The 18,984-nt window shown below is 37.5% G+C and overlaps 1 protein-coding gene across 1 annotated transcript in view; it reads left to right on the plus strand.

The window, feature by feature from the left end:
• The first annotated feature begins 201 nt into the window (after positions 1-201).
• The window catches only part of LOC104856466, a 72,080-nt gene continuing 53,297 nt past the window's right edge, over positions 202-18,984 (plus strand). Inside the window, 6 exon segments of the mRNA XM_010615896.1 lie at positions 202-276; positions 445-691; positions 694-804; positions 910-1,168; positions 1,170-1,220; positions 2,249-2,295. Coding sequence (XP_010614198.1) covers positions 202-276; positions 445-691; positions 694-804; positions 910-1,168; positions 1,170-1,220; positions 2,249-2,295 — 790 coding nt within the window.

Consider the following 18,984-nt stretch of genomic DNA (forward strand, 5'->3'; position numbering starts at 1 on the left):
TGCCCCAGGAGCCTGCAGGTGGCAGCCCTCCGCGGGACTCTAGAGAGGGCCCAGGGGGACAGAAGTGGCTCCAAGTCCAGTCCGTGCATAGTGAAGCAAGTTAAGGGTTTAATACGAAACATAGGAACAGACAGCACCAACATCAAGCGGTGCTTGGTACACCTTTGTGTGGCAGCGTTTCCTTCTCCCACTGCTGCTGAGATGGCATGAATCAGTCAAATTCAGTATGAAATGGAATACACTGAAGGTATTAGTCAGCGAGTGAGGGTTCCAGAAATATTAAAACTCCAAGCCGGGCATGGTGGCACATATCTCTTACCCCAGAACTCGGGAGGCTGAGGCAGGAGGATCGTTGTGAGATCGAGACCAGCCTGGGCTACATAGTGAGTTCCAGGTCAGTCTCAGCTACATAGTGAGACCCTGTCTCAAAACAAACAAACAAACAAACAAAAAGTAGCACCACCAAATGCTGACCTGGAGCAAGGATTCCAAGGAGTTCCAACTGCTAGTGTGATAATGCAAGTTCCAGAGAGGATTGTTGTAGCAGGAAATAATGAAGACATTTCCTTTTCAAAACCAGCAGCTCTTGACCTTGTTCAATCAACTCCTTTAGAGCCTCTGACACTAAAAACACCACCTCGTGTACTTACACGAAGTGAAAGACCACCAGATTTTCTGGTCTTAGAAAGGCCTCTGCAACCCCTCAAAATGAACAGATCTGTGCAGTTGGCAGGCTAAAAAGAGAGTGCTCTGTGAGTGAAAATGCTGTTCACCAAAAGGACAAGCTGATCAGAAATGATTCTAGTGTGACACCATGGCCACCACAGGCTCAGGTCTGTCCTCTCCATATGTCACCTGAAGATGGAGCTAATCTTTCCATTCTGTTGCTCATCCATTTCTCTACTTGAGATCTGCTGGATGAAAGTCACGGTGTAAGAAGACAAAATGAGATACATTGTGAAAGACCTGTGTTGCATGGTGGGTCTGCTGCCACTTCTAGCCCTCATCATAACATCAGGTACGGCATTTCAAGTATAGATCCAACAGTTGAAGGAGCAGCAGATGACATGAATGTTGTAGATGCAGCTTTGTTAACACAACAGATAACCAAACCAAATAGACTTCTACAACTTCTGGAAGAGGAAAACAAAGAATGTGCTAAAGAAAAGGGTCACGGATTCAATAACTGTTGCATTCTGGCTGCTTAATAGCTGGCTCTGGTTCCTCTGGCTCAGCACTCTATTGTCTCACCTGCTGGAAAGAGAAAGGGTTTACAAACTTCTTTGTTTTTGTCTTTGCATTGTATGCTGTTTCATAGCCCATGCCCTAAACAATGTATTTCTCCCAGAAAGTAGGGAAAAGGACCTACATTTATAGAAGTAAAGGTGTATTCTGTCTCTCACCTGTATTCCCTTTTAGCTAGTTCCGTAGTAATGCCTTATATAAAATTCTTTTGCATATTTTGTAAATAGGCTCTATTTTGTTTTTTTAAAAAGAAATCAATTTTTTGCCTCCTCAGTTTGTGCAACTGATTCTCTGAAAGGGAGAGGGAATGCTTCAAGAATGGATTTAGAAAGGTACCTGTAAAAGAAAAAGTGTTTTTTGCTGTTTCTGAATGCTATGGAGCAGTTTTGTCTTTCACCATGAACACTTTTGAAGTTATGGTCTGGTAACAGATTTAAGAAAATCAAACCATCTAATACTTCATGAGCACCTGTACAAATTAAATTAATTCCTGACGATTCATCAGCTCATCTAATACATTTTTTTCATTTAGTTTTGCAGAAAGTTTTCTATAAAGTATATTTTTACTAAGTCCATATGTGAACCATTTAAAAAAGACTACGAGGGCCAGGGATTTAACTCAGTGGTGCCACTGCCCACCTCGTAAGCACAAGGTCCCGAGTTCAATCCCTGGTACACTAAATAATAAATAAATAAAAAGACTACAAAATAAGGTACAAATGTTGTGTATTTAACAAACTGCCAACTGAAGCGGTACTTGTCTGTGGAAAGACTCATTGAACATATCGTGCTGTGCCCTCCCTGCCACACTGTGCTGTGCACTTGGGGACTTGCGAGTAACAGGCACCCCTTTCATGGCTTTATCCTGGTGGGCACTGGTTGTAAGTGGTATTCTAACTTATTATGTCTGCAAAGTGGTTCAGATTAAAATTTTAAAAAAAGAAAGTGGCAAAGAAGTACCTCATTTATGCATAATTTCTCAAATATGCTCATATATCTTTAGGCTAAATTCCGAGAAACGGAAGCTTGGGTTCAAAGATATGAGCATTGGTAACTTTGCTGGACTGCCTTTCATTTTGAAATCATCTATAATCCCCACTCGAATATCAGTCATGCTAACGTATTTATGTATAATTACTCATCCACTACCAGGCGGGTACGGCTCCCCACAGGGCACAGTGCTGGCTTAGGCCCTGACTGCACCTCCTGGCACAGAACGAACTTCAAACTTCTAACCCAGAGGCAGAGGCCTGAAGTACAGGACAGCACCTGCCATACATTGCTCCAGGACCCGGAATGTGAAATTGTCTCTGAATTCCCACTGACTCTGCTCTTAGCTCTGCCCTTGCCAAGGTCTGCATGAAGTGCAACCTTAGTTATGGAGGTCATTTCTTTTCCCATGGAGCATACCAAAATCCTGGGGTTTTGTGGCCAGAAATCAGAGGATGCTCCCATAGACAGTCTATGCTCTCGGTCCTGTGGCTGCCTTGGCCCCACCTGCTCCGGCCCACCCGCTCACATCCTTCATTGTTCTCATCCACCCCAGAGATGATGCTGCAAGCCCAGTTTGCTTCACAGTTGGGGTACCTGCCTTGTACCTCCAGAGAAAATCCTGGTCTCCATTGGGTTCTTCCTGGAAGTATACTCAGCTAGAATACCTAGTAGAAACCTCTCTGGCTTCTTTTCTTTCTTTCTTTGTACTAGGGATCGAACTCAGGTCCTTGCGTTTGTGAGGCAGGCAGTGGAACCTCTCAGCTAAATCTCCAGCCCTTCTCTGCCTTGCCAAGGCTGGTGCTTGGCTCAGAAACCCACCAATAACTGGGAGAGATGACACTGCCCCCAAAGAGCCTACACACTGGGCCAAAAAGGAAGCCATTTTGAGAATTGAGGAAGAGCCTTTAATGAGGTTTCTGTATTTGTGAGGATAAAGCCAAAAATAATATCAAAATGAATTATCCTAATGCACAAAGAAACTTAAAAACTATAATTAGAAACACAAGTGAACAAGAAGAAATAAAGAGTTCTTGAAATGACAAATGTGAATAAATGCAAAAGATGTATTTCTCTTTCCTTAATTTTCAAACTAAAATTGCTAGTTTGAAGCACAACAAATAACAATAAATAAATCATGGGGTTCATAACATGACCAAAATAGTAGAAAGCACAGGAGATGATGGAGATATATTGTTGTATAGTTTTTTTTAAATTACATGTGAAGTAGCACAATTTAATAAATTATAGTCTGTAAAAAGCTAAAGTTGCCTATTGTAATTCTTATATTAATATCTAGAAATGAAACAAAAAGGTACAACTTATAAAAATAAAGTAAATCAGATGAAATAAAATTCAAACAAATAATCCAAAACAGAGAAAAAGGGAGCAATGAACAAAAATAGAGGAACAGCTCTCCAGCTGCCTGCCCGGGACCACCCAGCAGGTGCACGACCTCCAGACTGTGTGCCACCAGATCCAGTAAGGTAGCATGCACCTCCACAACCTGCTCCCCACCAGTTCTCAAACCTCCTGATTGGGCCAGTCCTTCGACCCACTCTGCAGAGAAATAGGTGCTCATGAAGGGTAGTTTTCTGAGCTCCCAACTTTGAACATCTTTAAAGAAAGGGCAGGGGAAACCTGTAATAGAACTCAGTGGAATTCACGGGTTGGGAAACTCAAGTTAGGCCTTGTGGACTGAGGTCAGTCTCAGTCATGGGGACCTGCCATTGGCTAGCCGAGACCAGGGGATTCAGTTCTACATATGGCTGTACATGTGGTATAATATGACAACAGAGACATAGTCTGAAAGAGGTCCTTCAAATTCTTTTTTTTTCTTTTCCTCATTCCACCCTAAAATTTCTTTCTTTTTTCTTTCCTCTCTCTCCAACTCAGTCTCTTGCTCCACCATATTATCCCTCATCTCCCTTTTTATTCCTGTTCCTGCCCTAACTCAGACTTCTTTTTTTATTATTTTTGCTTTTTTGGGGGGGTTGTTTTGTTTTGTTTTGTTTTGTTCTTTATGTTCTTTTCTCCAGTCATTTTACCTCACTCATGGCTCCAAAGCTTCAAGGAAAGGCAAGCGCCTGTTACTGTTAAGGGGATATATTCTTGTCCTTATTCCTGCACTCTGTCTATCCCCTCTGAAGTTAATAGCTTCATAAAGATAGTAAGGTCATTCTACATCCTCTGGTTTCACTTCAAACCTGCTCCAGTTCTTTCACTTATCTACTCCTCTCATCCTAACTCAGTCTAACCCCCCATCCTAAATGGTAAAGATGCTATACTGAAAAGCATGTTCACTGCAAAGATATTTTGGGCTGCTTCTTGATATTAATTTAATTCACATGGTTTAAAGGTGATAGATTAATGACTACCACAAGTGGTCAGTTTGCAAGCTGTGCTTGATATTATTGGGCTGCTGAATGCATCAATTGGGATAAAGGATTGTGATTGATTTAATGAGTCATTTTCTCTGATATTATGAAAATGAGGATGTCTATGAGTCATTAGAAACTCAAAAGCTAAAATACAACTATATCAGGAAGATTTAAGTAATACCCAGAAATTAAAGAAGGACAACCCAACAACAAAAATAAAAATGAAAAAACACTTAAGCAAGACACAAAGACAGATTTCCAGTTCACCAATGGCAAACAGTAGGACAAATGAAGATGAAAAGTCTGATAGTGAAACAGCAGAACACCCTGGATCCACAGCACAGGAGGTAACAAAACAGATCAATCAGGCTCTAGAAAAATTCAAATCAGAAATAATTTCCCAGTTAACCATAGAGATGATGAGCAAAATGGAAGTCATGATTCGAGACTCTAGAACAGAAACTGACAAAAAAATAGATGAGCTCAAAACCATGATAGAAGCCATGAAGACTCAGCATAAGAAAGAAATGGAAACAATGAATGCCCAACAGAGGAAAGAAATGGAATCCATAAAACAGATTCAAACAGATATTCAGGAGATTAAAAACTCTATTGAAAGTGTACACAACAGAATAAAAGATTGCGAAGATAGAATTTCAGATATAGAAGATAGGATCGCAGTTAGTGACCGTGAAAAAAGAGATCTCTCAAAAACAGTAAGGGATCATGAGAAATCAATCCCACAACTTCTAGATGATGCAAAGAAAAATAACATAAGACTGATAGGAATACATGAAGTAGCAGGAGAAAATACAAATGACTTAAAAAAGCTGTTTGCAGAATTAATGACAGAAAACTTCCCAAACAGAGGGAAAGAATTTGACATTCAGACAACTGAGGCATATAGGACCCCAACTAGCCACAATAAAAAAAAATCTACACCTAGACATATAATAATCAAGATCCCAGAAACCCAACAGAAGAACAAAATACTAAAAGCAGTAAGAGAAAAGAAACCAATCACATACAAAGGAAAGCCCATCAGAATCACAGCAGACTTTTCAACACAAACCCTTAGGTCAAGGAGAGCCTGGAGTGAGGTATTCCAAGTCCTAAAAGAAAATAACCTCCAACCTAGACTGATGTATCCTGAAAAACTCTCTTTCAAAATAGATGGGGAAATAAGATACTTCCACGACAAAGAACACCTGAGAAATTTCATGAACACCAAACCAGCACTACAAGGAATTCTAAACAATATCCTAGACAAGGATAATGAAGATCACAATACCATGAGGCCCAAACAGACCAAATCAAGGTCTGTTAGGCAAGGCAAGAAACTAAAAGGAGACAGGAGAAAAAGTTAAAAGAGTCAACAAAAGGACAATAACATGACAATAATAAGTCAGAATATATCAGTTATAACCATCAATGTTAATGGCCTCAATTCACCAATCAACAGAAATAGACTGGCAGAATGGATTAAGAAGCAAAATCCAACAATATGTTGTATACAAGAAGCACACCTAGTGCAAAAGGAAGCCCATAGACTGAAAGTGAAAGGATGGAAAACAATTCTCCATGTGACAGGAGACCAGAAAAAAGCAGGGGTAGCAACATTACTCTCAGATAAAGTAAATTTCAAACTTAAACTCATTAAGTGAGAAAAAGGACACTACATCCTTGTAAAGGGAACAATTCAAGAGGAAGAGTTGACAATCATAAACATATATGCACCAAATATAAATGCCCCCAACTATATAAGACAAATATTAAGTAACATGAAAAACCAAATAAGCACTAATACAATTTTAGTGGGAGATTAAATACCCTACTATCACAAATTGACAGATCATCTAGGCAGAAAATCAACAACAAAATAATAGAACTGAGCCAAGCTTTGGAACACATGGACTTAATAGATGTTTATAGAGTATTCTACCCCACAAAATCAGAATATACATTCTTTTCGGCTGCACATGGATCATTTTCCAAGATAGACCACATATTGGCTCACAGAACAGGTCTGAATAAATGCAAAAGAATTAAAATCATCCCCTGTATATTATCAGATCATAGTGCAATCAAGCTGGAGATCAATAGCACAAGAAACTTTAAGAACTTCACAAGCACATGGAAACTGAACAACACTCTCCTAAACGATCAATGGATTACAGAGGAAATTAAAGAATAAATTAGACAGTTTTTACAAATAAATGAAAATGCCAATACAACATACAGGAATCTATGGGACACAATGAAAGCAGTTCTATGGGAAAAATTCATAACATTGAATGCCCACATTAGGAAAACAGAGCGGGCTCAAATAAACAACCTAATGATGAAACTTAGACACCTAGAAAAACAAGATCAAGAAAAACCCAAAGCTTGAACAAGAGAGGAAATTATAAAGATAAGAGCAGAAATCAGTGCAATAGAAACTAAGAAAATGATACAAAAAATAAATGAAACAAAGAGCTGGTTTTTTGAAAGAATAAATAAAATCAACAAACCCTTAGCTAATCTTATTAAAAAAAGGAAAGAAAAGGCTCAGATCCATGCAATCAGGAATGAAAAAGACGAAGTCACACAGATCCAAAAGAAATCCAGAAGATCATGAATACCTACTTTGAGAACCTGTACTCCAATAAAATGGAAAACACAGAAGAAGTGGACAGATTTTTTAGATACAAATTACCAAAGTTGAACAAAGATAAAAATATTTTAAACACCCCAATTACAGTCAGTGAAATTGAAAATGTAATTAAAAATTTACCAACAAAGAAAAGTCCAGGCCCTGATGGATTCACTCCTGAATTTTACAAGACATTTAGAGAAGAACTATTGCCATTACTCTTCAAACTTTTCAATGAAATTCAAAGGGAAGCTATACTTCCAAATTCATTCCTGGAAGCAAGTATCACTTTGATTCCCAAACCAGGGAAAGATGCAACTAAAAAGGAGAACTACAGACCAATCTCCTTAATGAATATAGATGCAAAAACCCTTAATAAAATACTAGCAAACAGAATACAGAGGATTATCAAGAAGATCATCCATCCTGACCAAGTCAGATTTATTCCAGAGATGCAAGGGTGGTTCAACATATGAAAGTCAATAAATGTAATACATTATATTAACAAAGTCAAGGAAAAAAACCATATGATCCTCTCAATATATGCAGAAAATCATTTGATAAAATTCAACACCCATTCATGATAAAAACCCTGCAAAAATTGGAATAGATGGTCTATACCTCAATTTAATAAAGGCTATCTATGAAAAACCAGCAGCCAACATCATATTAAATGGCCAAAAACTGAAAACCTTCATGTTAAAATCAGGAACAAGACAAGGATGCCCATTATCACCACTCCTCTTCGATATAGTTCTGGAAACATTAGCCACAGCAATTAGACAAGAGAAAGAAATTAAAGCAATAAAGATAGGAAAGGAAGAAGTTAAACTGTCATTATTTGCTGATGGTATGATACTCTACATCGAAGACCCAAAAAACTCCATCAAAAGACTTCTAGACTTAATTGAGAGATTCAGTAGAGTATCTGGATACAAGGTGAACACCCAAAACTCAATAGCCTTCTTATACACAAATAACAGACTCACTGAGAGAGAAATAAGGGAAAAAATTCCTTTTACAATAGCATCCAAAAAAATGAAGTATCTAGGAATCAATCTAACAAAAGAAGCAAAAGATCTCTACACTGAAAACTACAGCACTCTGAAAAAAGAAATTGAAGAGGATATTAAAAAATGGAAAGATATCCCCTGCTCCTGGGTAGGAAGAATCAACATAGTGAAAATGACCATACTACCAAAACTGCTATATACATTCAATGCAATGCCAATTGAAATTCCAACACAATATTTCACAGAACTAGAAAAAAGAATCCCAAAATTCATTTGGAAACATAAGAGACCTAGAATAGCAAAAGCCATTTTAGACAACAGACACATGGCACCGGGTATAACAATTCTCAATTTGAAACTATACTACAAAGCCACTGTGATAAAAACAGCATGGTACTGGCAAAGAAACAGGCCTGAGGATCAGTGGAACAGACTGGAAGACACAAAAACAAACCCAGATGTACTCAGCTACCTCATCTTTGACAAAGGAGCTGACCATCCTCAGTGGAGGAAAGATAGCCTCTTTAATAAATGGTGTTGGAAAAACTGGATTTCAACCTGCCACAGATTAAAACTAGACCCTTATCTTTCACCATGCACTAAATTAAAATACAAATGGATTAAAGATCTAAATATTAAAACAGAAACATTAAAGTTTCTGGAAGGTAAATTAGGCAGAACTCTAGAAGACAGTGGCATAGGAAAAGACTTTATGAACAAATCCTCAGTAGCACGGGAACTAGCAGATAGAATCAATAACTAGGATCTCATCTTATTAAAAAGCTTCTGTACTTCAAAAGAAACCATCAGTAGAACTAAGAGACAACCTACAATGTGGGAAAAAATTTTCACCAGCTGTTCCTCAGACAAAGGACTATTATCAAGAATATATAAAGAACTCAAAACAATCAGCACCCCCAAATATAAAGACCTGACTCAAAAATGGGCATCTGAAATGAACAGACATTTCTCAGACAAAGAAGTAAAAGCAGCAAATAAATATATGAAAAAATGTTCCACATTACTGATCATTTGAGAGATGCAGATGAAAACAACACTGAGATTCCATCTCACCCCACAAAGAATGGCTGCTATCAAGAAATCACGCAGGGAGGAGGGGGTGAAGGGAGGGCAGAGGTAAGGGGATAAAATGAGAATCAAGACTTGCCATGTAAAGGTACATGATCCCAACAATGAATGTAACTGTACTGTATCCCTAAAATGTACCAATAAACTCAATAAAATTAAAAAAAAAAAGAAATCACGCAATAACAAATGTTGGCAGGGTTGTGGGGAGAAAGGAACCCTTCTCCATTGTTGGTGGGAGTGCAGACTGGTGCAACCACTATGGAAATCAATATGGAGATCCCTCAAAGACCTTGGACTGGAGGTTCCATTTGACCCAGCCATCCCTCTGCTGGGTATCTTTCCAAAAGAACTAAAAGAATCATATCACAGAGAAGTATGCGCACACATGTTTATGGTGGCACAGTTTCTAATAGCTAAAACTTGGAAACAGCCTATTTGCCATCAGTTGGAAACTGGATAAAGAAGATGTGGTTTTTCTATAAAATGGAATATTACTCAGCCATAAAAAATGAGAAAATAGATTCATTAATAGGAAAATGGATACATATTGAAGATATACTCCTAAGTGAAATAAATAAGGCACACATGTGCAAATACCAAATAGTTTCTCTGGTGTGAATAATCTGCAATAATACATAAGATCCTAATAAGATTACTGACATTTAGAAATGGGAAGAAAGGAGCTAAAGGTGTAGGGAAGGTGGGATGGGTAGGGGAAGGGTAAAAAGGGAAAAGAAAAAAATGTGAGATAATGAAAAGATGGAAATAAAGTGGTTGTAGATGGGGAGGGGAGGAGTGGGTGAAGGGAGGGCAGGGACAAGGGGAAAAAATGAGAACCAAGACTTGTCATGTAGAGGTACAAGATCCCAATAGTGAATGTAACTGTAATGTATCCCTAAAATGTACCAATAAACTCAATTAAAGCTGAAAAAAATAGAGGAAAAATGAAACAATAGCCAGGTGGTAGGTGTAATTTAATATAATTATCAATAATTACATACAAAGCACAAGGCCCTGAGTTCGACCCCTGGTCCACCCCTCAAAAGAATTATATGCATACAAATAGGCTGAGCAGCTCAAACCATACCTTAGTTTCCTGAGCACTTATCTAGTCCTAATAATATCATCAGGCGATTTGGTTGCTAATTCCTTTTACTGCTTTGGTTTTAGCTTTCTTTTTCATTTTCTATGGATCTCTTGGTCTTACTTTTGAGATAGGCTGAGTATTCAGTACAGTAAAATATGTATTTAAAGCAGTGTTGGAAGTACAGTAAGTTGCCTGAGGGCTCCCTGCTGCAAATAGATCCACCAAATTGGCAACTTTACTCAAAATATTTAGAGTTGGGAATGGAGGCATATGCCTGCAACTCTGCATTGTGGGAGGCCAAGGCAGAAGGATTGCAAGTTCAAGACGAACCTGGGCAATTAGAGACTTAGGTGATCCTATCTCAAAATAAAAATAAAAAGGGTTGAGGATGTAGCTCAAATGCAGACGCTTTGGGTTCAACCCCCAGTACCACAATCAATCAATCAATCAATCAATCATTAAGCATTTCATGCTTCCAGAATTTATTTTAATTTGTTTTAAGCTAACAGGAAGGTTTCTAGTTTCATTTTTAATCACTGATTAGCTACTTGTTCTTATTTGGTAAATCACCTAGCTTTCCTCCATCAATTCCAAACTATATTATTTGTTACACTTGGGACCATTACTCAGTTTCAGTTTTATTACCATGGTTGCCTGTGTCTGGACCAACAGAATAGTCTCAAAATTATTTCAAGTTTACATTTTTTTCAGCATTAGTGGCTGGTACAGGGAAAGCCCTATCATCATTCCAGTTTAACACATCTTGACTACACTATTTCTTTTGTGGTGGGGTAGGGGGTACCAGGAATTGAACTCAGGACCTTGTGCTTGTCAGGCAGGTGCAGTACCACTGAGTTAAATTCCCAGCTCTTGACTATACTATTTCAAATAACTATAATAATTTTGTTTGGGTTTTATTTTTGGGATAATGTTAAAGTATAATTTGGGAGAAGAATTGGCATCAGAGTACTCTTAGATTTCCTACCCAGAAACATGACATGCTTTTTAATTCATTCAAGACATAAATCTCTCCCCACATAGTATTTCAATTTTCTTTGTATAGGTTTTGTATATTTTGGCATAGGGCATTCATCCATCTCTATTCAGTAACATGTTTTGCTGTGTAGTCTTTTTATTATATATTACATATACACATCATTTTTCTTGTCCTGATATTGTGTTTAATGAAACAGAGTATTAAAATGAAGGAGTTTTGCTGTTGTTGTTTTTAAAAGTTATTTAATGTGGCAACGTACTCAAATTCCCTCTTTATCTTTTACATTGTATTTATTTTTTACTGTGCTAGTGTAGTAATCTTAAGTGCTCATCTTTTAAAAATTTAATTTTATTGGTACAGTTAAGGTATACAATGTAGAAATTAGAAATCTGCACCTTTACATAATCCATCTTGGTTCTTATTTTTTTCCCCATTACCCTACCCTCCCTTCAACCCCTTTAAGTGTTCATCTTGATGGATTTTTACAAATGTATAGTCAGGTCAAGATATGGAATTTTTCCACTACTCCGAAAGACTTTCTCACACTCTTCTATCCATGTAAGTAACTACTGTTTGTATTTCTATTAACAGGGAAATAGTTTAGCCTGCTTATGAATTTAATATAAATCAAACCATGCAGTATGCACTTTAATGCCTGAATTCTTCCACTCAACAGAATATCTTGAAGTTCACCTACTTCGTCATATTTATCAGTGCTTTGTATGCATTTTTGTGGTATTTCATTGTGTATATATTTGTGTACACACACAAATATTTCTGTGCACACATAGAAATACCAGTTTATCAATTTGTGTATCAATGCTTCTGTCCATGGGTCTTTGAGTTGTTTCTAGTTGTTAGCCATTATGAATAGAACTACTATATTCTTGTGTATGTCATTTTGTGCACATGTGTATAATTTTCTGTTATGTATACATCTGTCTGTGGATTTTCTGGGTCAAAAGATATGTTTGTGTTTAATTTAATAAATCATGGACCCTACCAAACAACATCCCAAAGTGGTTATTCCTACCATCAATATTTGAGAGTTTCTATTCTCACAGACATTTTGTATTATTAATCTTTTTAATTTTAGTCATTCTAATGGGTATATAGTAGCATCTCATTATGGCTTTAATTTGCATTTACTTGATAAGTGATAATATTCAGCACCTTTTCATATGCGTGTTGGCCACTATCTTTTCCAAAGTGCCAGTTCAATATTTTTATACATTCTGTAGTTCAGTTGTTTAATTTTTCTCATGATTTATAGGAATTCTTCATATATTTCTGATATGAATGCTTTGTCTTGTACCTGTACAAAGGTATTTGTTTGGGGCATGCCTTTTCATTCTCTTAATGATCCTTATTGGTGAATAGGAGTCTTTGATTTAAATGTCGATTATCCAATGTTGTTTTTCAACATTATTTTAGCTATTGTCAGTCCTTTGTAGTTTCTTGTAAAATTTAGAATCAACTTGTCGATTTCAACAACTGTAAACTTGGTAGGATTGTGATTGAGACTTCACTAAATTTATGTATCAGTTCAGGGAGAATAAATGTCTTTATATTGAGTCATCCAATCTAAGAGTGTGTATGTATCTCTCATTTAAATTTCTCTGAGCCTTGCTGCTATGTATTTTGTTATCTTTACTACCAGGTATTTTGTATATTTTGATGCTATTGTAATGATATAGGGCTTTAAAATTTTTAAAATTCTTATTGTTTGTGGCTATTTTACAGAAATACAATTTCATAAATTCATTTTTGCACTAATTCACTTATTAGTCTAATAATCTGTTGTAGATTCTTTTGGAATTTCTACCTATGGCATCAGCAAGTAGAGAGAGTTGTACTTCTTCCTTCACACTTTTTTTATGGCCTTTATTTTTTCTTTGAAAAAAGTTTCCAATATTCTCTCTGCAGATTGATGAGTTTAACTGAAGTCATACTTGAAACATGGTACAAAAAGTGTCCAGAAAGGAAGACTGCTTTGGGAAAAATACTGGATAATTTAACTGAAGCAAAGATCTGAATATGATTTCTCACTGAAGGTCCCTGTTGATATCAAATGTTTACCTGTGCAAAAATGCACATAATATGTGTATAATAAATATGCATCTCAGCAACTGCATGGTGAATAGCAAATGCATAAAAACTTTGCCTGAAGGGAATTTTTTGCTAAATTGCCAGAAAACGCTTATGAGTATGAATGCAGAGGTCTCAAACCAATGTTGCTTATATCAAACTGTCTTTTGAAATGTCTTGGGATGATTTAGAAAGCAAATTAATGCCCTTATTTATCCACATAAGCACACAAAGATAAGAACTGTGACTCTGTTTTCTAATTCTAAACTGTACCTTGCCAACGACACGTTCTATAGATGTTCCTTAACGTATGAATAAATGGAAAGAGTGAACAGACTTACAGAGGAGAGAGTTCAGACCAGTCTTCAATTAAAATTCACCCTTTTGAACTTTGAATTTATTAGCTATTTTCTGTTTGTGTTCAGATAATCTGGTTTCCTCTTCAATCTTTGGTTCCATGACAGGAATATTTTTATCTGTTGTATACTGTTTTCAGAGATGGCCGTCAGCTGGTTCGGCCCACCACTTCCCTCCAGCATCTTAGAGGATGTAACTGTGATCAAACAAAAAAGCAGGAAAGGTGGAGGCTGGACAGAATTTGACTTTTAAAAGAAAAATTGAAGTTGGTTGTTTCAATCTCTATACATTGTTTGTGGAAGATTTGTCGTCATTATGCACAGTTTCCATGAATGAACTTTAACTCATTACCTGTCAGCTTTGGCTTCTCTACTTATTGCCCCTCCTGCTATCTTGAGGCAGTTACTTCTCTGCCCACTCAGCTCTCCTGCCAGTGTCTCCAAACCCCTCTCCCCTCAAAGAAGAATAGTTTACTGTGTACATCTTTATCCCCATACACAACTTCCTAGAGGTCCAGCATGGTGCTTTGCAATACCCGGGAACTTGGAACAATTCTTGCTTGATGAACAAAATGAAAGAGGAGGTGGGAAGACCGATAAGATAGGATGTAACCAACACATACGAAATGTTACAGTCTGCTCGGTGTAGTGTACCTAAATTATATTACATTGGCTTGCTTTCTAGCAATTATTGTTCTGCTCTTATAATGATTCCTAAAAAGATATTATAAATTCCTACTTTAGTTTAATCACAGTGTTTACTTTACTCTCAGAAAGCACCTTATTTACCTAGTGTCACAATACTAAAATCATTCCATTCTGCAATGTTCAATAAACAGAAAAAACCCAATGTCTATATTAAATCTTGCTAAGAAAGTAAACATTTCTCCCTGTTTTTCTCTGCACTGATTAAGCATCAGTACATTAAAAATGTTTTCCAAGCCCAAGAAGGTTCCCCTCTGTACTTAGAACTATTCAGTGCAGAATGTGTTTCCTGCCACTTGATTACAATTTGGCAGTAGTTTCTGAATAATTTACAAATTTTAAATTTCTATGCCCCAAACACACATGTGCTTGCAGCTAAACAGACTTGAAAGAATATGCAAATTGCACTTTTATGTAAAAAATGAGCGAATACAGTTTCATGCTGAAAAAAGCTAACTGTCACCCTCTTGTTTTTGTTTAGACTAATCTGTGTGCTGTTGCTCCCACATCAGACTGCATCAACATTTTCTTTGGGATATTAGATGTAAATGTTTATGGCTGCAGATAGCCTAGGAGGGATTGGCACTTATTAAAAATGACCCTGGAGTATTTTCTTTGGTTTCCACATAAATATCCCAGGGAAGTAATCAATCCAGTGAAGCTGCCTGGCAGAGGGAAGCAAGCAATTCACAGGGCATTCATTCGGGTCTCCCAGGTCCTGTCACGTGAGAGACACCATCCGAGAGTGTGGTGAGCTGGCTTGAGCAGCTGCTTCTCACTGTGGAACATGATGCTGTTGCTGATGGGAAATGTCTCTCCCTAATGCCAGAAATCACTGCCTTCTACACCCAAAACACCTTCACATTCAAAGGAATCATTAAAAAACTAGACAACACATGTGATCCTATCCTTCAGCATGGGGCCTGCCCTGGTATTTTACCAAGACAGGGGAACTTCATTCCTCACACCAGTTTTCCCCATAGGATGTGAGGTAGAGAGAGTCCACAAAGGACAGGGGCTGCTGCCCGATGTCAAGGCACAGCAGTGTCCTTTCTTGATTCTAGAAAAAGCTGTGTGTTTGATTCTAGCATCTTGGATACTGAAGAGAGGTTTCTTGCCCTCTCTGTTTCATGTGTTGAGAATATACCATGAATGGGGCCCATTAAGATCTCCTGATGCCAAGAACATCAGCAGAATCACTGCCCTCCAGGTTTACCCTTGCCTCCCTGAAGTCCTAGGACTCCATCACATTCCCAGTGCCCTTTACCTCCCATTGTTCCACAATAACTGAGGTTTACTACATGGAAGAAAGAAAGAAAGGAAAGTCATGCAGATCAGAAAGGAAAAAATAAAACTAGCTCTGTTTGCCCATGACATCATCTCCCATGTAGTAAATTCTAACAGAGCCATAAAAATTTAGAACTAATAAATAAATTTAGCATGGTTGCAGGATACAAGGTCAAAATGCAAAATTAATTGTATTTCTATAGCATTGGTAAAAACAATCAGAAATAATAAATCAATAATTCCTTGGGAAGGTAGCCTGGGCCCCGATCCACTGCGGGAAGGACAGCCACACCTTCTCCCGACCAGAGCCGCCATCACTCCAGCACCAGGAAGGTAGCACTGAGCCCCCATAACTGCCCTTACCCCCGCCCCCGGTGCACTCTCAGACCTCCTGATTGTGCCAGTCTTTGGACACACTCTGCAGAGGCAGAGGTGGTCATAAAGGGTATTTTTCTGAGTTCCCAACTTTGAATATCTTTAAAGAAAGGGTGTGGGAAACCTGTAGTAGAATGGTGTGGAGTTCAATCATTCAGAAGGTTGGGGAATTCAATCTAGGCCTTGCAGCCCGAGGTCAGTCTGCGTCATGGGGTTCAGCCATCAGCTAACTGAGATCAGGGGTTTTGCGTCCTAGCTCTGTCTGAGCCATTAAATGGTAAATATACTATACTGAAAAGTTTGTTCACTGCAGACATGTTCTGGACTGCTTCTTGATTTCAATTTAATTCAAATGGTTTAAGGGTAATAGACTAGTGACTACCACAGGTGGTCAGTTTCCAAGTTGTGCTTGATCTTAATGTGTTGCTGATTGTATCAGTTGGGTTAAAGGATCTTGGTTGATTTGATGAGCTGTTTTCTCTGATGTTATGAAGATGAGAATGTCTGTGGGTCGTTAGAGACCCAGAAGGTAGGGCACAACTATATCAGGAAGATTTGGATGATAACCCAGAGATTAAACCAAGGACAGCCTGACAAAAATAAAAATGAGAAAACACTTAAGCAAGACACAAAGACAGACTTCCAGTTCACCAATGGCAAACAGTAGGGCAAATGAGGGTGAAAGGGCCAATAGTGAACCACCAGGACACCCTGAACTCAAAGCACAGGAAGTAACAAAACAGATCAATCAGGCTCTAGAAAAATTCAAATCAGAAATAATTTCCCAGATAACCATAGAGATAGTGAGCAAAATGGAAGTGGTAATTCGAGACTCTAGAGCAGAAACTGACACAAAAAATAGATGAGCTCAGGACCACGATAGAAGCCATGAAGGCCCAGCATAAGAAAGAAATGGAAAAAATAAATGCCCAACATAGGAAAGAAATGGAATCCATAAAACAGATTCAAACAGAGATCCAGGAGATTAAACACTCCATTGAAAGTGTACACAACAGAATAAAAGAATGATAAGATAGACTCTCAGATATAGAAGATAAGATTTCAGTCAGTAACCATGAAAAGAGAGGTCTCTTAAAAACAGTAGGGGATCATGAGAAATCAATCCCACAACTCCTAGATGATGCAAAGAAGAATAACATAAGACTGATAGGAATCCATGATGTAGCAGTAGAACATACAAATGACTTTAAAAAGCTGTTCACAGAATTAATGACAGAAAACTTCCCAAACAGAGGGGAAGAATTTGACATTCAGATAACTGAGGCATATAGGACCCCAAATAGCCACAATCGAAAAAAATCTACACCTAGACATACAATAATCAAGATCCCAGAAACCCAACAGAAGAACAAAATACTACAAGCAGTAAGAGAAAAAAAACAAATCACATGCAAAGGAAAGCCCATCAGAATCACAGCAGACTTTTCAACACAAACCCTTAGGGCAAGGAGAGCCTGGAATGAGGTATTTCAAGTACTAAAAGAGAACAACCTCCAACTTAGACTGATGTATCCTGCAAAACTCTCTTTCAAAATGGATGGGGAAATAAGATACTTCCACAACAAAGAACACCTGAGAAACACACCATGAGGCAACAGAGCAAATCAAATAGGCAAGGCAAGAAACTAAAAGGAGAAAGTGAAAAAGTAAAAAGAGTCAATAGGCCAAAAGGCCAATAACATGTCAATAATAAGTCAGTACATATCAGTTATAACCATCAATGTCAATGGCCTCAAATCACCAATCAAGAGAAACAGACTGTCAAAATGGAATAAGAAGCAAAATCCAACAATATGTTGTATATAAGAAACACACCTACTGCAAAAAGAGGCCCATAGACTGAAAGTGAAACGATGGAAAACAATTCTCCATGTGACAGGAGCCCAGAAAAAAGCAGGGGTAGCAATCTTATTTGCAGACAAAGCAAATTTCAAACCAAAACTGATTCTAGTATTACTGTTGTAGGATGGTACTGTATCACACCTTTGTGAATGTAAAATATCTTGTACCTGTTTTATGATACATAGTAGTGACCGTGATTTATCAGAGCTATATTTAATGATATTACTGTAGAATGTTCTTTTTCCAGATGATGATTAAGATGCTAATAAGGGCTGGGGATTTAGCTCAGCGGTTCAGTGGCCTGCCTTGCAAGCGCAAGGACCCGAGTTCAAACTCCGGTACCAAAAAACAAAAAGATGCTAATAAAAAAATGGTGTCAGGTACCACAACAGCAACAGAACTTTGCTGTTTTCTGGATATTATTCTTTTCTTTTTTTTTTTAATGGAATGTACTGAATGTCTATAATTTTGTTCAGATGACTGCAGAACCTGGAAAAACTGTTGCTGCTATTGATGCATAACATACTGCTATTATTGGTCTTTTTATATAAATATAAATATATATATATATATATATATACATACACATATATACATATAATTTGAATTTTTGGAAACTTTAATGGTGCTGCCAACTTTGGAAAAAGTTATCCCAATTTACTGTGTTGAGTTGGCAATGTACAGAAATGGACAGCAATATTGATCTAGAAATGTTAATTTCTTTTATTTTTATTTTTTATTTCTTTTTCCATTTATACAGGGGTAATGCACTGTATTAAATATGTAAGGTCATATCTACATGGGTTTGATTACAGAAACTAATAAAGAATTCTCTAAATAATGAAAAAAAAGAACAAGATAAGACTTAAGACT

Source organism: Fukomys damarensis, unplaced genomic scaffold, assembly GCF_012274545.1.
Source record: "Fukomys damarensis isolate Sample0158 unplaced genomic scaffold, DMR_v1.0_HiC HiC_scaffold_2, whole genome shotgun sequence".
Classification (NCBI taxonomy): Eukaryota; Metazoa; Chordata; class Mammalia; order Rodentia; family Bathyergidae; genus Fukomys; species Fukomys damarensis.